The sequence below is a fragment of the Carassius gibelio genome, chromosome B7 (assembly GCF_023724105.1).
Source record: "Carassius gibelio isolate Cgi1373 ecotype wild population from Czech Republic chromosome B7, carGib1.2-hapl.c, whole genome shotgun sequence".
Lineage (NCBI taxonomy): Eukaryota > Metazoa > Chordata > Actinopteri > Cypriniformes > Cyprinidae > Carassius > Carassius gibelio.
In genome coordinates this window covers 20,784,165-20,806,740 of record NC_068402.1, presented here as the reverse complement: position 1 = coordinate 20,806,740, position 22,576 = coordinate 20,784,165, and the positions used below count along the sequence as shown (strand labels likewise).

Genomic DNA, 22,576 nt, shown 5'->3' with positions numbered 1-22,576 from the left:
CGTTTAGTGACAGCAGTGAATGCTCCAGGAATGTGTCGGTCACAGCGCCTATTAATCGCTGTTTTGAATCCAGCAATTATTTATTTAGAAATGATAAGATCTGATTATGACAAGTGTGGTATAAAAGCTTTGTTTATTAGAGGAATAATAGGTTAACTGGAAAATGTTAGATCGCGACCATGCTTTTGGACCCCATAGTCTTCATTTACGCGGCTTTGTTCTGGTTTGCCGGTTGGTCACGAATTTCCTCAAATTCAGTATATTTAGGCATTGTTTCTTTTCCTAAATCTTCATAGTCTAACCCTCTAATTTTTCCCAGGTTTATTTTATTATCTTTCGCTTTTAATAACTGTTTTCGCATCTCTTACTGTGGTAAACATGGGAAGGGAAATTAAAGATTTCATGAATTAAGAATTCGTTCGATTTATTAATTTGTTCCCTTATTTCACTTAAATCATGGGCTATTTAGGGAACACAATTAATGAAACATGGACAATTGCCACATTAATAATTCGTAGGAATGAATTAACAAGTTGTAGGAATGAATAGACTACCTGTCCTGTCACTGTGTCCCGCAGCCCTGCAAAGCGCACGATATAAAACAGTTATCTGATGAAATGATTAGTAACTACATTTCTATTGCATTTAATGTTGAAGAACTTTTATGTTGTTTCTATTTTAATGTACTTTAAAGTTTAAATCACATTAAAAGCTTAATTTGTACATTGTGAATGAATGATGATGCTTTTATATATCGTCACCGTCACTCACAGCCGCTCGCACGTGTTGAGTGCGCATGAGCCGCACGCAGCCCAACATTGAATCGGTTAACCGACCATCGATAGCCTTAATCGATTGCATCTCTTATCGACAATTAATCGATCATCGATTAATCGTTGACATCCCTAATTCCAATACTTGAAGGCCAATGTGATTATTAAAACTTTTTAAAAAATCGGATTATATATCAGATAAATCCGATACTGAGTTCCCGATACCAAACGCCGATACCGCACAGAGTGTGATAAGTGCCGTATTCAGATGAAACACAGACAGCAGAACGGAGTTATTATTAGAGATTAAGGATGTCTCTGAAGTATATGTATGCAGTTAATATAGTTTTAAATGTTCAATATTAATGCCTGTATAGCTGATGTTCATGAGCTGATAAGCAGAAGCGCTTCACTTGTTGCAAATGCACATGTGCAAAGCCGACCTCATACGTCATTTCCATGGAACTGCTTCAATTTACCACAGTGAGCACAAGCTACAATAAAGTGATGATTACGTTTTGAATATGGATATTTTTCTTACAAAAACCCATCGATTCGCTACTGGAGGCCGTGTGAGACACTGTTTTTTATTTTTATGGATGGGCTCTTTTTATTTCACTTCTCTTGGACTGAGGCATGCAACACCTGTTGAGTGACATTAAATAGCTTGAAATATCACAAACAATTTTTATACAACTCCGACTGGATTTGTCTGAAAGAAGAAAGTCATATACACCTAGGATAACTTTAGGGTGAATCATTTATGGACAAATGTTTGGGTGAAGTAACCCTTTAAGCATACACAACCTTATGAAGAAAGTGAAATTATCAGCCAGTGTGAAATGAACTAGGCTGTACTTGTCCCTCCATTCTGCACCAAAACAAATATGTGCGTGCGTTCTGCATATTGTGCTTGCTTCGTGGGTTTTTCTGAGTCGCTTTGCAATATAAATCACTCCATGTTTCAGCACATTTTAGTGGGCATAATTAGGTGTGAAAATAACTGAAGGATATATCTGTTTGATAAAAGAAGTTAACCAAATAACATTACTTTTTCTTTTTGTTTCTGTACCCAATATTAAAAAATTTACAAATTTAATGAAAACACCTGTACCTGGTACAGTATTGTTCAAAATAATAGCAGTACAATGTGACTAACCAGAATAATCAAGGTTTTTCGTATATTTTTTTATTTTTACGTGGCAAACAAGTTACCAGTAGGTTCAGTAGATTCTCAGAAAACAAATGAGACCCAGCATTCATGATATGCACGCTCTTAAGGCTGTGCAATTGGGCAATTAGTTGAATTAGTTGAAAGGGGTGTGTTCAAAAAAATAGCAGTGTGGCATTCAATCACTGAGGTCATCAATTTTGTGAAGAAACAGGTGTGAATCAGGTGGCCCCTATTTAAGGATGAAGCCAACACTTGTTGAACATGCATTTGAAAGCTGAGGAAAATGGGTCGTTCAAGACATTGTTCAGAAGAACAGCGTACTTTGATTAAAAAGTTGATTAGGGGAAAACCTATAAAGAGGTGCAAAAAATGATAGGCTGTTCAGCTAAAATGATCTCCAATGCCTTAAAATGGAGAGCAAAACCAGAGAGACGTGGAAGAAAACGGAAGACAACCATCAAAATGGATAGAAGAATAACCAGAATGGCAAAGGCTCAGCCAATGATCACCTCCAGGATGATCAAAGACAGTCTGGAGTTACCTGTAAGTACTGTGACAGTTAGAAGACGTCTGTGTGAAGCTAATCTATTTTCAAGAATCCCCCGCAAAGTCCCTCTGTTAAAAAAAAGGCATGTGCAGAAGAGGTTACAATTTGCCAAAGAACACATCAACTGGCCTAAAGAGAAATGGAGGAACATTTTGTGGACTGATGAGAGTAAAATTGTTCTTTTTGGGTCCAAGGGCCACAGGCAGTTTGTGAGACGACCCCCAAACTCTGAATTCAAGCCACAGTACACAGTGAAGACAGTGAAGCATGGAGGTGCAAGCATCATGATATGGGCATGTTTCTCCTACTATGGTGTTGGGCCTATTTATCGCATACCAGGGATCATGGATCAGTTTGCATATGTTAAAATACTTGAAGAGGTCATGTTGCCCTATGCTTAAGAGGACATGCCCTTGAAATGGTTGTTTCAACAAGACAATGACCCAAAACACACTAGTAAACGGGCAAAGTCTTGGTTCCAAACCAACAAAATGAATGTTATGGAGTGGCCAGCCCAATCTCCAGACCTTAATCCAATTGAGAACTTGTGGGGTGATATCAAAAATGCTGTTTCTGAAGCAAAACCAAGAAATGTGAATGAATTGTGGAATGTTGTCAAAGAATCATGGAGTGGAATAACAGCTGAGAGGTGCCACAAGTTGGTTGACTCCATGCCACACAGATGTCAAGCAGTTTTAAAAAACTGTGGTCATACAACTAAATATTAGTTTAGTGATTCACGGGATTGCTAAATCCCAGAAAAAAAAAATGTTTGTACAAAATAGTTTTGAGTTTGTACAGTCAAAGGTAGACACTGCTATTTTTTTGAACACACCCCTTTCAACTAATTGCCCAATTGCACAGCCTTAAGAGCGTGCATATCATGAATGCTGGGTCTTGTTTGTTTTCTGACAATCTACTGAACCTACTGGTAACTTGTTTGCCACGTAGCAATAAAAAATATACTAAAAACCTTGATTATTCTGGTTAGTCACATTGTACTGCTATTATTTTGAACAAAACTGTATATTGGCAAGTAGGCCTACCAAAAATAAAAGTATTGGTATCGGCCGAGGACTGGAAAATGTGGTATTGGAGCATCCCTATTTTTTATTTTTATTTTTCAAAATTTTGATGCTTCTGTTTACCAAAAGTTGTTTATGTATTTGTGTATACATATATTTCTTTCTTTTTTGTTTATTTTTTTAGCGAATAATTAGCAAACCATGACTAAATTTAAGTTCTGTTACACTTTCAGTGCGATAAAAAGAGCCACAATGTTCTTAAAACATTAACAGTTGAATCTGAATCTGTGTTTCAAGTTATTTTCATTTTCTTTGCACTTTTAAATTAAAAGCATCTTTTGTATGATACCTTTGGAATATATCATGCCTGCATGACACGGGCGGATAATCAAATGTGTATATTTTCATATTTTTTTGCTACAGAGCACATAGCGCATTGTAACTGACATTCTCCTTTGCAGTGATCAGTAATAATACATCAGCTCCCCTTGAAATGGTGTTAAATACAGAGGACCCGATGTTGCAATTGTGCTTATTTTCTTTTAGTAAGGATCGATAGTCAATGTTTTTGTGACTCGTAAATGCATGTGGAGAAATAGGATCATGCTGTGTTCCTTCTCTCGGCTCCACAGCATGTTCTTGGGAGGTATGTGTTGCCCCTAACAACAGAGCTTCCCAATCCAATTCAACTTCATACGCTGAGAAGTGGAGCTGGCTTAAGTGGCTTTTGCCAAGATAAAATGGAATAATTTGAGGCTGTTCACCGCAATCAGAACTGAAATCATTTTTTTTTCATCTCTCTCTCTATTGTCAGATCCGTGATGGACGGAGGGTGATGGAGTGCTTGAAGAAGGCTCTGAAGATCGCTAACCAGTGCATGGACCCGTCCTTGCAAGTTCAGCTCTTCATCGAGATCCTCAACAGATACATCTGCTTCTATGAGCGAGAGAATGACGCGGTATGACCAGAGATGCCCTTTCACTCTTGACCATTCACTTCTCTTTCTACTTCTCCACTCTCTTATGCATCTTATTTCTTGATCTCCATTAACCTGTTGTCTTTACGGTCTCTGTTCTCATGTCTCTCACTCATTCTCACTTTTCCTCTCCGTGCTCCACATTTTTGTCTGGCGCAAGCAGCGCTAGATTATACCTAACTTGCACTTATCTGAGAGGAACCATCTGTATCCATGTTCAATTTGAAGGAGATTGAGTCAGGACTTGCCGGAGCACATCGGGGCCACAGGGCAGCCGGGGCTAAGAGGAAGCACAAACAAACACACACGCAGTTAAAGTCAAGGTGTGCCCCTCAGCTGTCTGACTTATTACAGAGGTCGCTATAGACAGCTGAGCTTCATCCTAGGACAAGGGCCACTTTAAACGTGGAAATAAATGGGAGAATCAAAGCCAAAACAAATTCCCACGCTGCATTTCATTGAGACGTTACCTGTCTGTGTTTCTCCTGGCGTTATTGTGTTATGATGAAGAGCAGCATTGGGGATGTTTAAATGATCTCAATGTTGTTCATTGTTTTTTTTATTTACAACACAGTGACAGAAATCAAAAGCTTGCCGTAAATCCGTAGTTTGACACCAGTGTTATTTTTGTGTGTTCATGTGACACTGAGTGTGAGAGTGTGTGGGTGTGTGAATTTACCTGAGATGCTCGTCTCCTCGTGTCTGGATAAATTGCTCACCGTTCTTTCAGTGAGTGCTTTTGTGCCTGGCACAGTTTTTGTACCATGTCTGCCGAGAGGGTTAGCGCTCACATTTATAGTAACAAGATAAGCACGGTTATTATAATCAACAGAACTGTCTATACTGCAAATTTTTCCATTTCTTCTTTTCCTATGGAAATGTGTTTGTCTTTCACATTTCTGGAGGAAAGTTTGGATTCTGTAATGTTTTTGAAAGAAATCTCATGCTCATTCATTTAATTAAAAAAACTAAATGTAGTAAAAGCATCATGTTAAATAGAACAATTTAAAATAACTGTTTTCAGTTTTTAAGTGTTTTAATGTGTAATTTATTCCTCTGACGGCAACACTTTTAAAAATAAAGGTGCTTCACAATGCTATAGAAGAACCTTTTTTTTGTCTAAATGGTTCCACAAAGAACCTTTAACATCTGAAGAACCTTTCTGATTCACAAAAGGTTCTTTGTGGCAAAAGAAGGTTCTTCAGATTAGAAAAATGTAAGAAAGAGATGGTTCTTTAAAGAAACGTTGACTGAATGTTTTTTTTTAAGGCATCACTGTGGAGAACCTTTTAAGCACCTTTATTTTTAAGTGTGAAAGCTGAATTTTAGTGTCACATAAATAAGTCTAATGTGGTGTTAAAGAAACATTTTGTATTATTATCCAGGTTGGAAACAGTTGTGCTGCTATACAATTTGTGGAAACCATGAAGCATTTTGTTTAGGAGTCTTTGATTAATAGAAAGTTCAAAAGAACAGCATTAATTTGAAACCGATCTTACTGATCCTAATATTTTGAACGGTAGTCCATCTTTAACAACACATTGTCATCATCATTTTGATTGAAAATAATGAACAGTTTAGTGAGTCGGTAACTTACCAGTTACCTTTTTTTATTTTTTTATTTTTTTTTACACTTACCTTCATGTTGCACTTTATTTGAAGTCCTAGGAGTCATTTATTCATGAATCATCCTACACTGGTCTTGCTGCATGTTTTTAATTCAATACAAACAGAACTAGCTCATAAGACTAATTTGTTTAAGAATATGACTACAGTGTTTGCGTTGTATATTGGTTTTTCTATCAGCCCACGAGGACAACTTCGACATTTCTTGCCATTACCGGTTTGGATCTTTCCTCACTAAATATATATATATAATTTTTATTTATTTTTTTAATACTACCTAAAAAAAAAAAATTATTACATGATTATCATAGTCAGTGAACATCAACTAATCACAGGGATTTAAGATCTCATATTTTATTATTTTTTTAACAACTTTTTAACACTGTCTTAGTTCATTATTTTCTGTCTATCTGTCCCTTTCATTTGCATAAATCCACACCAGCCTGGATTTGCTCAACCTGTGTGCGTGTTTGCAGGTGACGGTCCAAGTCCTGAATCAGCTGATCCAGAAGATCCGCGAGGATCTCCCGAACCTGGAGGCCAGCGAGGAGACGGAGCAGATTAACAAACACTTCCACAACACACTGGAGCACCTGCGTCTGCAGAGAGAGTCGCCCGAGTCTGAGGGACCTGCTTACGAGGGGCTGGTGCTGTAGGAGCCTCACGCATTTACATTTATATTTGTGTACACACGCATAGAGAGATATATGTATATGCCCACATGTGCACACCAGGGTATTCCAGCCAGGGGAAAAACAAAGCCAAACTCTCCTGCCTCTCTACCCATTCCTCTCATACTTTCCGTCTGTTTTTCGTCCTCTGCCCATCTTTTATCTCTCTTTCTCATTTCGTGAGGCGTTTCCTTGTGAGAACAGTGGTTAGAGAAGTGCACTCCTGTTCTGCGCTTCCTTCAGACTACCATTCTCTCTTGACACTATTGCTGCCAGACAAATGAGCAAGAATAAAGCTATATATTTAAGAGAGAGAGAGAGAGAAAGTGTTGCTACACCACTTTCTCGCCCCGCCAGCCAAACTGGAGAAAAAACAGCAGAGCTTTATTAAGCCTTGCATTGTTACAGTCTTTGCTTAGAGGACCTACTCTTGATTCTACTTTCTGTTTTCAGCATTAATATTTTCAATGCCATGCTGAATTAAAGACATTTGTGTAACTAATGAATAGTCTTGTTTCTCACCCTTTTACTTTGTGGCAGACACTTTGGTGGAGTTGGGACAGTGTGTTGACTAATATGTGGAAGGGGTGAACATGTGTATAGACTCTATTGATGAATGAGTTGCTGTGGCTATGAATCGAAACAATGTCAGAAGCCTTCTCTTGCATCTTGTCTCCTTTTTTGAATTATGATTCCCTCTCCCTTCATCTATTGTATGTATAATCTAATTGTAAATCAGTTACAACAAAATATCATTGATTTCATGGCATTTGCACAAATAAAGAAAAATGATATTAACCCCACATGCCTGTAGAAGTGTGAATTAATGTCATTAAACTCACTTTGAAAACAGAAGAAGCAGTAGGTATTTTCTTTCATATGGTGACATGCATCCAAACGTTATGGATTATCAAAAAAAGCAAAAATGTAGGGAACTGGCTATCTATAAGTTGTTGAAAGAAGTCTGAGACATGAGAGAAGACTGTCGTTTCACTGGATGATCCTGGCATTTTAATGAACAACATTACAAGATCATAAAAGAAATACAGTTTGATACATGTACATTGTTGACAATAAGATCTATTACATGCATTTTTAAAAAAGATCTGAATTTGAAATTTCCATGCTGACTTCAGCTGTTACTCTTATTGTTAAAAAGCAAGCATTGGAGCTTAATTTTCCAGTGAATGCCTGTAGAAACATTTGTCCTGGTTATTTTATACATGCAAGTATATTTGTCTGTTAATTTTCTTATTTATTGTTCTGTATCTCTGTGTTTGAACAGAATCTTAATGCATCTTATTTCCGTTGATTAGAGATGAGTGTTCAGACCTGAAATATTCCAGGATAAATTGGTTATCTTGATATGCTTATAAGAAATGAGTCATGTTTTTTTTCTGCATTTAGTCTGTCCGACAGTTGCTAGGGGAACTACAGGCTTCACCAGCAATCCCTGTACATCTGTCATGTAGAATCAGTATACAATTATCACGACCAGCATGGTTTGAGATATCATCGCAATTGTTTTCATTGCAGACTGTGGTTTCCAGAGGTATAAAAGTCTATTATGATCATCACTTCACCAGAAGAATTTATTTTGAAAAAATGAAAAAAAAAAAAATACAAAGGCAAACATGGCACTGCACTAGACACTTCCAGTTATATAGACATAATTTATGAAACTGGTCAATAGTTCGTCATTGAATTCGGAAGTGCTATAGCTATGCCACTACTTCATACAAAAATGTGAGTTTGAATATGTAGATAAAATATCTCTGTCTACTCACAATGTGCACAAAGAAAATGTTCTGCTAGATACAAGCACAAAAAAAAGAAAAGCCCTCTTTGGAAATGCGGTCACATCCTCATCCTCAAATTTAATACTTCTGGTCCATGTTCTGAGGTTGAATTTTTGTTTTGCTCGGACACAGTAATTTGCTGAAGGCTCTTTTGAAGCTGCTGTGGCACAGAGGATACAGGATTGGATTGATGGATGAGTTTATCCACAGCAGCCAGAACGAGATCTCATAAAGGTAGTGCTGGACGCACTGACCGTGACAGGCTGCCCGAATGATCATCAGCAGCGTGTAGGGCGCCCAACAGAGTCCAAAAACACAAACTATTACAGCTAGAGACTTTGCCACCTTTTTATCTCTAGACAGGCGAAAGCGGCTGGCCAGACTGGCAACCATATCAGGACGGTGTCTGTGTGATCCAGCCGAATGATCCACGTAATGAAACTGTGCCTCACTGGATGTCAGGATCCGGTCTCCAACCTGCAGAGGAGGCAAGTCTGCGATCGTGCTGTCTCTTCGTTTAGTCTGTCTGCCATTACCAAACTCTGCGGCAGACACCTTTGCGGTAGAGGGTAACCGGCAGCACCTTGGCCTTGAGGACAAGTCGACCTCCCTTTCCTCGACGGGCCTCACAAAAAACACCCGCTGTACATCGCCGGTTCCGACCGGCCTCATCTTGAAGCTCCTAAGCCGGATATAAGTGGGCTGTTCTTCCCTCACTGCGCATCTGTTGCGGATGTTGATGTAAATGCTGAGGTTGAAGTAAGTGACGCTTATGAAAGGTGTGAAGAACTCGACAGTGGAGGCAGTCATCAGAAAATACCAGTTGAAGTAAAATTCGGCATAGCACTCTCCATCTGGCACTACACTTCCTCCTGCGATGTGTTCCCAGCTGATAATAGCAGGACCATAAAGAAGGAACGCTGCCAGCCACACGCAGAGCATCTTCAAAACGGCCTCTCTGGTGATGCCCTTCTGGCAACGGTAACTCACCTGGAACACAGATGTATCATTGATTTTTGAGATAGATAGATAGATAGATAGATAGATAGATAGATAGATAGATAGATAGATAGATAGATAGATAGAGCATGATTTCACCAAGTACAACATGTTCGTGGATCAACATCCTTGTTGTTCCTGGAACAACATTCCAATCAACCAATCAGAATTGAGATATAACTTTTCCGAAAATATCTGTTTTTGGCTTACAACCAGAATTAGGTGCTTCTAAACTCTTCTTATCAGCTATCAATTCCCACTGATTTTAGGAATAAATTATTAATAGGTTTATGGCTAGGGATTGTCTATATATTTGGACAATAAAGTTGATCCAGGAACATGTCTTACTTGGCAAAGTAACAGACAGATAGATAAAATATCTTTCCCCTGGCTGCCAGATGAAATAATTACATTTTATGATTAAACGGATGTCACATTGCATTTATATCTGAGGCAGAAGTAAGGGGGTTCACGCTTTTGTGCGCTGCTGTGTAATAGGATATAAATAAATGTTGACAGGTGATTGTTAAATTGTAAAGTGTGTTTGGCATTTGTAGGTCTGTACTCATTGTGTCTGTCCAAATTATTATGTACATGAGGATGTGTCCAAACATTACTCCAGCTGACTCCTGAATGAAACCGTTTAGACTCGTTTTCTTTAGGTGGAGACCACATGCAAAATTGACGTTTCTCATTTTCAGCGTTTCATTCTAATAGTAATAAAACATGTATCATTAGGTTACTTATCTCCATCAATATTCTGATATTGTAGTCTATGCAGCTATAATTTTATAATAATTTATAATTAACTTGTTAATCTGATTTATGTTCAAAACAAGTGTTTTTCCACATAAAAGGTGCGTTTAATGGTCCAATAAAATTATATATCTATACTGTATTCAGTGCTGTGGAAACATTTAGGACAATAGTTGACACAAAAATGAAAATGCTGTCGCCCTTGTATCGTGCTAAATCTGTGTCTTTTTTTCTTCTGCAAAAAACAAAAAACGAAATGGGTGTTTTCATTTCATACAAATTTCATACAAAGTTGAAAAGAGATAGGTTCGGTGTGTTACTTATCTCTGTGCTGATATTATTCTGTGCTCAGTCATCTCTGTAAAAACTGAGGTGATAATGCGTAGCTACATTTATTTTGTTGCGGTTTCTGACAGTGGTCACTGGTGGTGGCTCAGTCTCATTAGTTTGGACCGTTATTCTCTACACAGATTCGGACAAATTGGGCGTTCTTTAAAGAGAAGTAGTCAAACTGAATTGCCATCCCAGTCCGTGTGTTTGCGCAGCACTCACCGCTTTAGTGACGGACTGAAACCTGTCGAAACTGATGAGCACGATGTTGAAGACAGAGGCGGTGCACAGCATATAATCCACCACCAGCCACAGTTTACACAGACCCCTGCCCAGTCTCCACTCACCCGTCAGGACATAGGGAATATACACGGGAATGCAAAATCCACCTGAAAATCCATTAAACACACATGCACTTAAAGGACACTTCATACCAACGCAGAAATACAAACAGTCATCAATGCCACTCACCGACAAGAAAGTCCGCGATGGCCAAATTTAAAAAGAAAAAGTTGCCTTGTGTGCGCAAACTTTTCTCCACCACAAAAGCTAAAATGACCAGCGCGTTCCCGAGAACCGTGGCGAACACCAGCAGTGTCATAAGCACAGTTAGGAATATTGAGGTGGATGGAGAGAACTGGCCATACTGCGCGCGCCTGTTCTCAAACGCGTCCAAATCGCCGAGACTCGTCGCGTTTTCTTTCTCCAGCCCAGTCCAGTTGGGTGACTGCGGATTTCCTGATTTCCACATGAACGAAACAGCTGTAGGTATCCCGGGAGCGTGTGCCGCGGACAATAAAGAGGTTTGCATGGTGTTGCCGCCGCTTTCCACCGTCAACAAGCAATTATACATTCCAGTCTGCGCGTAAAAGCTGCCGAGCCATCCGTGCGCCCAACCGTGACCGTCAGTTGTTCATTCACAGTTCAGCGAGCGGCGCGGAGGACCGCAGGTTTTTATACTGACGGGAGCAGAGCGTTCATTGGCTGTTTATTTAACTCTGCTCGGTCTGATGTCGGTGACTGCGTTAGAAGTGTTCATCCAGGATTACTTAAGAGTGTCAAACGCCCAGCTCTTGTGTTGTCATCGATGTTCTGCATCTCTGTGATAACAGCTCAGTTTGCTGCATCACCACCACCCACCACACATGCCTCATTTAACTTGCAAAAATCAAAAATCAATCCCACAAACTTCGAAATCTCACGTGTCCTGCTCTGTTGAAAATTGGAATAGTTTAAACTAATAAGATGGGTTGTTAGCCTTGGTTGTTTAATCTGCTTCCAATCTTGGCCATCTGAAAAATAGCTAAAAAAGCTGATTCTTAAACACGCAGGGAGGTAAAATATACAATCAATAGACTCGAATCCATCTTATTCTTACCCCAAACACAGCAACAGCAGGTTTTGTTGTGAAAAGCATTGTTTACTTTGGGAGATTACTCTGTCATACCTTGCCTAAAGGAATCTGAAATAGTGGATGACAATTAATTCTTGCTGTCTCACTGGAACACTAACCAAAATGTGATGTCTGACAGGTTGACTTTTTTTCATAATTAAAAACACCGTGCCTGAAATGAACTGCAAAGTATTCAAATCAATAGCCAGGAAGGTCAAATAAATGCATGGAGATTTAAATGTCACATCTCTTGAGAATCTACTAAAGAGAAATGAAAGCCACACCAGGACTAATGAGCAACTGCATGTAAAATACACAGCTGCTCCTGTAGAGAACTTTGGACTTATTTTTTTATTTTAATTTTATTTTTCAAAACACATCAGAAACTCTGTGCATTGTTGTTTTTAATTATGCATGTCCATTGCATAAATAATTTAATGTGCAATAAAACCATTTAGCTTTGTATTCAAATAATGCTCTTCTAAGAAAATAGTTCTTGTCAGTCAGTCTCTGAATAGAGTCTAATCATTCTGTCTGAGTCCTATATGACATCCTTTTGTGAAATCATATTATAGGTCAGAGAACAGCAAGCAAAGACAAAGTAAATATGGTCTGTGGTGAATGAACCGACTGACCATTGCAGAAATAGGGAGCATTTGAGCTTTTGTGAGTGAGCGTCTCATTTGTAGGCCTGGGACATTGTGACTCGTCATATTCCTTTCTGGATCTGCAGTTCCATTATTTTTGTCTTTGAAAGCACAAAAGCATATCTGTGAAACGCCCTGTGGTCCTTCAGTGACAGAGTAATGAGAGACTTTATGAAAGCGTGAAAGTGAAAGATTCTTGCACAAAGCACATTGCTGTGTACAGATGTGTTGAGAGATGACACACAAAAGAAACTGAAATGAAATGAACAATATGAACAGGAACACACTGATGCAAAGTTGAGATGTCCAAAATATTGTTAATGCTCGCCTTCTGTTTGCCCATCACTGAGAAACATCTGGGTATGAAGGGAATATAGACAATAACAAGATGGTACAAAACCTACTTGAATCCACCAAAACAGATAATCATAATCATGGTGCTTGTGTTATGCCAAACAGTCACAGATGTGTTCTCTTCCAACCCACTTACAGTACATCACCATAGACTCGCTCGCTCTTTCTCTCTTCAACTCATTCACAAACACTCACTAATTCATGTTAATTGCAAGAAGTGGGGATCATAGGCATATCACATGCATGACGCTGTTGGAAGCAGCACATAATTATAGGCTGAAGTTTTTGGTCTTCCTGTTCATCAGTTTCATTTGGCTTTCACATATTTCCCTACAGGAAGCAGGCATCCTTCTCACAAATGAAAGAAAGAAAAAGAAAAGCCCATTTCTGCCCAAACTCCTTTTTTATCTGAATATCTTTTTATACATTTAGAAATTTAGTATTACATCACTTGTTCAACGTTGGATCCTCTGCAGTGAATGGGTGCCGTCAGAATGAGATAAAAACATAAAAACAGCTGATAAAAACATTGCAATAATCCTTCACTTTGGACTCTCATTCTGACGGCACCCATTCACTGCAGAGAATCTACTGGTGATGTAATGCTTCATTTCTTCAAAACTGTTTAAGTGAAGAAACAAACTCACCTACATTTTAGATGCAAATTTTCATTTTCTACTCAACTTGGATGGAAGTGAAATAGTAGACCCCTATTTACACAACAAGACACACACACAAATACAAAAGTTTCTGAAAACATTATTCTGAATGCACAGAAGCCATGTTCACCCTTCTATGCACTGTAAGAAAAAATGTAGAAATGTAAGAAATACAGAAAATGTACCATTAATTTTTTGCCAGGACATTTTACATTAGGTTTACATACTTTTTTCAAATCAATACTGAAAATGATTTTATATTAACAGTACACTTATTTAAAAGTGTGCACATGGTATACAATTTGTTTTGTGTTTCATTGCAGAATTAAAGTCTGCTCTGGCCCTTTCAATAGAAAGCTTCAATGTTTATTAATTCCATACCGTTCTTTCACGTAAGTGAATTTCACTTAACTAAAAATGTATTTGTACATCCTGTTATCTCTACATCATAAATTGCTTGTGATGTTCCTCATTTATTAGTCACTTTAGATAAAAGCATCTGCTAAAGGAACAAATGCAAATGTACATCATTCTCATTATAGTTGAGGGATAGTTTAAATGTTTTTCCTCTTGAATCCACACCAGTTCCGTTGTTTATGCCATTGTTTAAGGCGTTTCACTTACCACTCCACAAAGTCCTCTGTACTCTGCCTCAACGTTTTGTAACCAGTGGGGATAACTACAGCATTGAGGTCGGTATGTTCGGTTTGGCTTGGAGGATGTTAGCACTGCTGGTGCTTATGGGGGAGGTGTTGGGAGATTGGCAGCTACAGTACGTGGGTTGAAGGACTTGCTTTTAGGGGCTGTAGCTATAGGCGAGTGTGGTTCTGGGGAGATGGAGGTGCAGGGTAATTGCACGTAAGGGTGGAGAGTGGTTGTAGAGAAATGGAGTGGTGAATCACAAGAGGGCTTGTGAGGAACCTACTGAATGTTAGTCATTTCTAGGTTCCCTCCTACTGCTCCATACTTCACTTTTTTCTCAATTAGTCAGTCCTTTATCTTCCTTCTGTAAGAGGTTTTGTTTCATTCTGATTGTACAAGCTTTACCCTCATATGATCATTAAAGGCTTGATTGAAGTTTCATCTACTGTACAGTCACACTATAGCAGTTTTGTTATTGCAGGCTTATGAATAGGCATAAGGTCAACATGAAAGCAAGTGTGCTTGTGTTCCAGTGTCCTTCAAATGCTTTGAATGATCGTACAGCACAACAGGTGCCTTTATGGTCTAATTAGAGGACGAGATGAGTGACTCTTGGGATCTATTATTGAATAATGTATGATTAGTCTCAGAAAAAAACTCTCTAGTTAAATCCATCAAACCATAATAACCCTAAATTACCCAGTCACATTTCACAAGAACGTTAGGTCACATTTTACAGTAGTGAGTAATTGCACGCTTACTGTACATTCTGACTAACACTATAACATACTTAATATCCATGCAGACCAAATAAATACAATCTTTTTAAAGTAGAATGATACATCATACTGTAAGTTTTATAGTTTTAGTCAATTAGTCTAAAATAGTCTCAAGTTAAACATAAATACCAGTAACAACATACTTCTCCAACAATTCATAGACCATTTCACAATATCAACAACAATAATATAATTAAAAGCACCTTGCCTAAATAATAGTGAGTGCCATGACATTCAGCCAAGTATGGTGACCCATACTCAGAATTCGTGCTCTGCATTTAACCCATCCAAAGTGCACACACACACACACACACACACACACAGAGCAGTGAATGCACACACACAGCAGTCGGCAGCCATTTATGCTGCGGCACCCAGGGAGCAGTTAAGGGTTCAATGCCTTGCTCAAGGGCACCTAAGTCATGGTATTGCCAGCCTGAGATTCAAACCCACACTCTCTAACCAATAGGCCACAACTCCCCAATACATTTAATATGTATACATACATATATATATATATACACACAATACATACACACATATGCATATAAAAAATATATAGTTTAGCTCGGCAGGTTACAGTTTCAAAGTAGCTTTATATAATAAAGTTTCCAAAAGGGTGTTTTCGCAGTGCCCATTTTTAAATGCCCACAGAACCAGCAGGGGTTCAGATAAAAAATCGGCAGCTGGCAGCAGGAAGTGGCTGCCATTGACAGCCGGAAGGCAGTAACTGACAGCCGGATGGTAGGCGGGACCTGCCATTCGGTGGGAGCCAATCAGTATCGACCAACGTGGGCGCAACCAATCAGATATAACTGCACCCAAACGCTTCAGTAATGGTTGCGATTGATCAAACGGTAAGTTCAGAAATTGGTCATCGGAGTAATTAATGTTTTTTGCGTTGTAAGTTTGATTTTAATTGTTATCTTGGTGAACGACTTGTTAGACTTGGTGCCTACTTTGGTTTAATTGTTCATTGAAATCTAATTAGTGGTAGCAACGTTGTTTGTGTACCTTGTTAGGGGCCTACCATTAACCTCAAATTACGTTTGACGTACCATTAAATATTAACGTTTGTTAGCGTGTTAACAGTCTATTGAATAATATAAAAGAATGTTGTTTGACTGGAATGATAGAAGATAAATTTGCAACACTAACCATATATTTTTGCATGTTAAGTCTTTCAGGAGATTGTGTGATATACATTAACTTAAGAGTTCTTTTTTTGCACTATTGAGGTGTGTTTTCTCTAATACTATGCATGTGCAGAACTGTTCTATGTACCAGTTGAAGTTGTAAGCATGTGAAAAAATTTTTTTTTTTTTTTTTTAATTCTCTATACAAAATATAATGGACCGGTTCATAATTCCTTATAACTTTTAGGTCTAGTTTCACAGACAGGGCTTGGATTAAGCCAGGATTAGGCTGTAGTTAAATTTAGAACATTGAAGTAGCTTTTGTAAACATGCATTTAGAAAAAAAAAAAACATTACTGATGTGCATCTTGAGACAAAACCATGGCACTGACACCTTTTTTTTTTTTTTTTTAATACCCAATAGTTGCCAGATGCTGTCCTGTTGGAAATTCTTCTTTACGTGATCCTGGAGGAGGGGTGATGCTACATTACTAAGTCCGTCTTTGGTTTGTTCCAAATTCAGAAGTCTGTTGTACTGTATACAGACTCCTTTCGAAAGGGGGCACAATCCAGCTGGCTTGACGGAGTATCTTCTTCTACATATTTGATTAGAGGTTTAAAAAGGTGCCATAACATTACATTTCTCAGTTGCCATGTCTGAATGTTTATCCTTGTAATAATGCTGTTTTCATGCTCCTCATCTCAATATACAGGTGGAACAAAATGGAGAACGAGTCTAAGCCATGTCAGGAATTCAACAAAATGTACACCCTGCAGACACTGGGACAAGGTTTACAACAACTGCTTACCAGGTGTGCAAATTATGCATGAAAATGTAATCACTGCTTTGTACATGATGACAAGATTCAATGGGAATAATCATTAATATGGCTGTGCATGCATGTCTACTGTTAATAAAGCAATTTAGGTATTAAAGTCACCATTTTCTTATGAATAATAAAATGCAGCAGCTAGAGTTCTTCCTAGAATCAGGAAGTATGACCGGATTAGCCCAGTTCTGTAAACCCTTTACTGGCTCCCTATCAAACATCGTATAGATATTAACATCTTCAATTTATATTAATCTGTTTCTTTCTTATTCGAAGGTCACTGCAGTCACCCGGATCGAGTACGTATTCAGACCAGATGGTGGATCGCACCTAGAAAGGACCTCTACAGCCCTGAAAGACAGCGGAGACCAGGACAACTAGAGCCCCAGATACAGATCCCCTGTAAAGACCTTGTTTTTTCTCCATTTTGTCACCGGTGGAGTTTTGGTTCCTTGTCGCCTCTGGCTTGCTTCGTTGTGGTCACTTCATTTACAGTGATATCATTGACATGATTGCAAATGATTCCACAGATACTATTTAAACTGAACCGAGCTGAAGGATGACATCACTGAATTGAATGATAAACTGACTACAAACTGAGTTTACTAATGTCCTTCTGCATTATTGACTGACACTATTTTCCTATTTAATACTGTAAAGTTGCTTTGCTTTGATCTGTATTATTAAAAGCACTATATAAATAAACGATGCTTGACTTGACCATGTTGCAAGAGGAAAATGAGGTAAGATGCACATCCACCCTGGGTTTTACAGTGATTGGTGCAAGATGCTGGAGAAGTAACTCTGTATACCTCATCAGTTCTGATCTAAGAGTCTTGAAAATACCTGCGGATTGTTGTTAGTGATTCTGATTGATATTTTAGTCTGCTTGCTTACTGGATATATTTTATACGGTTTACATTGTAAAGCACTGACTTTGACAACTTACTAACCCAGTTACAAATTTTAACAGCTACTTTATACTATATATATATAGTTGTTTCTTGAAATACTACAAATATAACCGCAAATTATGATTTTAAATAAAGGTCTCTGAGACTTCTCTCTTTTCAGTCATTTGTGTATATAGCCTATAATAAATATACAACATGCACCCAGTAAGTGCCACTCTCGTATATAAATATAAATTGTTTTATTTCACACAAACAATGATACATGCATGCATAAACATTCAGCTGGAAATTAACGTTTAGCAAAGTGATCTTATTTCTTTGTTTATATTTGATCAATATTTTAAATCAAATAATATACAATACTGACCTTTATACTTATTTAAAAAAGTATTAAACATAATCATAAGTGTATTTAATTATTTATTTGTCTTGTTTCCGCCGGCAGCCTCCTCCAATTTCCGGGTATTAGCGATAGCTGCCATCCGGTTTTATTGGCAACCACTTCCTGCTGCCAGTGACAGCCACTTCCTGCTGACAGCTGCCGATTTTTCGCTGAACCCCCTCTCCACAGAACCTTTCAAGGAAAAGTGTCTTAGTGTGAAGAACATTTTAAAAAAAAATCTAAAGAACATTTTTCCACTTTGAAAAACCTTTTATGGAAAGGAAGGTTTCTGTGGATGTTTAATGTTCTTCATGGAGCCAATACGCACACGCGGCGCAGCGTCATAGAATGTCTATTAACAGAGTAACGCCCACTTTTAGGGGAAAACAAACCGCAATACAGGATCGAGTAAGTGGACTAACCTTACAACATGCCAAAGAGCTAGGTTCATGGGTTCATGCACCAATAATGTTTGTAAAATCTCAAATTTGAAATTCATGGCTACCTGCCATCATATCCCCTCCAATATTGCTGTTATGGAAACATCAAGTATGCTGCTAATCGAAGGCTAAGCCAGGCTAGTTGTATGGCTAGACAGAAAAGCGCACTCAGTACTCTTAATATAAAGACATAATATATAAATTTAAAGAGGTTTACTTTCAAATATGAAGTAAAATTATTCACTGGCTTGGTGACTCGATGAGGTCCCGGTAAGACACTTCTGGCCACTGGGGGGAGTTGTTACACCAGTTTGACACTGAGAGAATGAAGGGACGTAACGTTACGTGTTTTTAAATTGACCAAATTAAGTTTGCTCTGTGGCAGGCAGGGTGGACATATAATTACTTGACATCTTTAGTCTTAGGGATTCCTTAAGTTATTCACGCCTGCCGGCTGTGTACGGACGTTGCTTTTTGCCGATATTTTGTATGGAACCTACGGGAAATCTAAAGTGACGAAATTGACAGTTACATTCCCGGATGTCCCGGTTGTGAGTATTATTAAAATAAAGAATCTTTAGCGTGCAACACTACTTAATGTATATTTATTTTGGGTAGCTGCTTATAATTATTCACAAATACTGTTTTTTTTATATTATAGATAAATATGTCAGCATGTAATGTGTTAAGTATGGATGGACATCCTGATAATTACCGAATCTCTTTTAACATTTCTTCCCCACTCATATTCATGCTCATTTTACAGTCAGTGCTTTTACAATCATACTGACTAGCTTTCCAAAAGAAAAAAGAAAAAACAATCACTCTGCTTTTTTTCTGTATTAAGAGTCAGCACCTTCTTTGTCTCTAATTTGAGTGTGCTGTATAATTGGCTGCGGTCTCTGCAAGGAGAGAAATAGCTATTATGTAAGTTTGTCCACCAGTCTTAATCAGATTTTATTATTATTTTTTAAAGATTTTTCAATAGGTGCAGATAAAATGACACATAAATCCCGAAATATCAAGCATGAATCTACCATCAGCATTTGATTGGTGGTGACTTTTAAGCATGATGGATCTAGAGGTGTGTGATAGGGCTAATAAGTGTTCAATGTCCACCTCTGCTGGGACTCTGACCATTCACACCAGAGAGATGGACTTTCCCCTATATACAGTGCCTTCGAAAATATTCCAAGTGAAGACACATGAAAACACTTGGAATTTGCAACAACAACAAAAAAAGCACCTAAAGGACCCTCAGACTGTGAGAAACAAGATTCTCTGGTCTGATGAACCTCAGTTCTCAGCATCGTGTTTGAAGGAAACCAGCTCTGCACATCACTTGCAGGGTAGCATCCCAAAAGTAAAGTGTGCTGGTGGCAGACTCATGCTGCGGGGCACTTTTTCAGTGACAGGAACTGAAAGACTTGTCAGAGCAGTCAGAATAAAAGCTCAATGCACACAAAAAAAGAGATGGCCTTAATGAAAACCCTTTCGCAAGGCACTGTATATACAGTAGGCTATGGGTGAGCGTTGCCATGCTCTGCAGAGATTGTACCATTCACCTCTAAATGTCTTATTGGATTAGCAGCCATAAGTCTAATGTAATAATGTAATGTAAAAAAAAAAAAAAAAACTACATAATGACCATTCTACAGGGAACACATGCATCAAAAACGTTTCAAAAAGTTGATCCTTATCATCTTTATCCTTGAACAGGGTCACTTGGTTTAAACAGCCTTTCATTGGAGTATAGGCAAGGCTATAGGATAGCTGACACAACTGTAGCAATTGGAAAGTTTTTTTTAAATAACCACTTAAAAGAAAAGGGTTAATGTGTTCTTGAAGCGGTCTGGAAGATTAATTAAGTTGTATCTTTTTCATATCTTTCTCATCACTGCCATCTCGTGGCTGTATAAAAATATGTCATGGGTCGATGAATTATGAAAAAGACACTGGTGAAAGTCAAAAGTTGTTGATATTGTCCAAACTGATCAGTTGCATTGTGTATTAATACCTCGTGTGTTGTTTTAAAAACTACCACTAAACTCGGGTGAAAATAAGAAAAAATTTAATTCTACTATCATGTCATGATTTACCTATCAACTCTATTAAACACACTCCATTATTAACAATAGTATTATTAATTATAGTGCTTACAACTGTTTATTTATTTATTTTAATCAAAATCAAAACAATAACAAAAATCAAGAAATAAAATGGAAATAAAAAATAAGCGTTTGAGCTAATTTTTTTAACATCTTTTATATTATTCATAACCTCTAAAAGCATTTGATTCTCCCTGTGTACAATATTTAAGATACTTATAAAACATGTACACAATCACTAAATTACATTTTTTTGAGTGAATTCTGGAAACGGGGTAATTACTAATCATGTGTAAGTATTATGCATTTGTTTTGACATTTTTTGAGATGCATTGCAACTTGGCAGAGGATAAATGTGGAACAAATCATTGTCAGAGCTCTGACTCGTGTATTTCTGCAGCTCACAGAGCCCTGCAAATTACCTGAAAATACACACTAAAGCATGCAGCTGCCTTGACCTTTATAAAAGCCTCACCAGTGCACTAGAAGGCTTCATATGTTTTATATGTTCATCTGAGAGCAACCTTCTGACAATCAATAAAGTGTCTATTAACTACATCGAAATCCATTTATAAACATAGCAGTTTATCAGTGATTTACTGAATTGACGCCATTGTGTGAATATTATAGAAAATTGTTAACCACTAAGTCTCACTTTTACAATTTTGATTGTTTGTCTTAAACTTTGTTCCATGGGAGTGTAGTGAGAGTCATTCCTATTTGGGATATTTTTCTATTTAGTAAAATACTATATGGGTTTATTGTATATGGACAAATAAAGATGTGCTAGATGTGTGATTTCAGCACTGCATTCTCAGATTAAGTGTGATATTTGTCCGCATTCTTCTTCAAGAATATGACAAAATGGTACAGGACATCTTCAGCACACCATCTGTCCTTTTCTTTGCCAAGAAAATATTAAATAATCTGCAGGTTTCCGCAAATTTATCTCAAAGATTGCCAGTGACCCTGGTGACTGGCTAAATGAGAGTAAGGGAAGGAACACCTTTGTAATGGATTAAATGCAAAGTTAGAATTCTTAATGAATTGATTTTTATATGCCATCATTGGAAATCCAATTTATAAACATAACTTTTTTATCAGTGATTTACTAAATAATTGTTAAGCAGTAAAAGTCTCACTGTGACATTTTTGCTTGTTTGTCAGTGAAAATCTGTTTGGGATATTTTTCTATTTAGTAAAATAAGATATCAGTTCATTATACAAATATAAAATACTGATATAGAATACTATATCTGTTTATTATACTATATCAGATTTCTGATGAATGTGATAAAGGAAAAGTGTTTATCGGATTGCTGTCGCTAATCTGAAACATTCTGCTATCTGACAGAGTTCAATAATATGCCAAACCTTTAGATGTTTTGATTATTTCGTTTATCTAGTATCTTATTACATTATCAGTAGACACAGTACTCACAAAAGGCTCCATTTACTTTTATCTCAGAGATTTCAAACCGTGAGGAAAATGCAAATAAACTCTGCTGCAGGCGGAAAGGAACTTGTTCAGGCAGCATTGAAGAAAGACTAATATGAGTAACCATATTGTTATCAGTGTGTGGTTTTTGACCGTTTCTATCTATCTGACTGCTAAG

General features: G+C 37.7%; 2 protein-coding genes and 1 long non-coding RNA gene across 4 annotated transcripts in view; 2 read left to right on the top strand and 1 right to left on the bottom strand.

Moving 5' to 3' along the window:
• vps35 (VPS35 retromer complex component) overlaps window positions 1–7,595 on the top strand; it is a 30,789-nt gene extending 23,194 nt beyond the window's left edge. For both annotated transcript variants that reach the window (XM_052560865.1, XM_052560866.1), the window contains exons 16-17: window positions 4,334–4,477; window positions 6,598–7,595. In XM_052560865.1, coding sequence (XP_052416825.1) covers window positions 4,334–4,477; window positions 6,598–6,777 — 324 coding nt within the window. In that variant the 3' untranslated portion in view covers window positions 6,778–7,595. The remainder of the gene's footprint in view (window positions 1–4,333; window positions 4,478–6,597) is intronic.
• A 180-nt stretch (window positions 7,596–7,775) lies between these two features.
• Window positions 7,776–11,730, bottom strand: hrh3 (histamine receptor H3). The gene is made up of 3 exons (XM_052560869.1): window positions 11,148–11,730; window positions 10,899–11,065; window positions 7,776–9,581 (listed from the first exon to the last, which is right to left on the bottom strand). Exons 1-3 carry the CDS (start codon window positions 11,527–11,529, stop codon window positions 8,670–8,672), a joined length of 1,461 nt encoding a protein of 486 aa, XP_052416829.1. The 5' UTR covers window positions 11,530–11,730; the 3' UTR covers window positions 7,776–8,669.
• Window positions 11,731–15,808: 4,078 nt separating this feature from the next.
• Window positions 15,809–18,135, top strand: LOC127962584 (uncharacterized). Its single transcript, XR_008154609.1, has 4 exons — window positions 15,809–16,007; window positions 16,711–16,910; window positions 17,000–17,098; window positions 17,393–18,135. It is a non-coding gene; the product is annotated as an uncharacterized LOC127962584 (long non-coding RNA).
• Window positions 18,136–22,576: the final 4,441 nt, after the last annotated feature.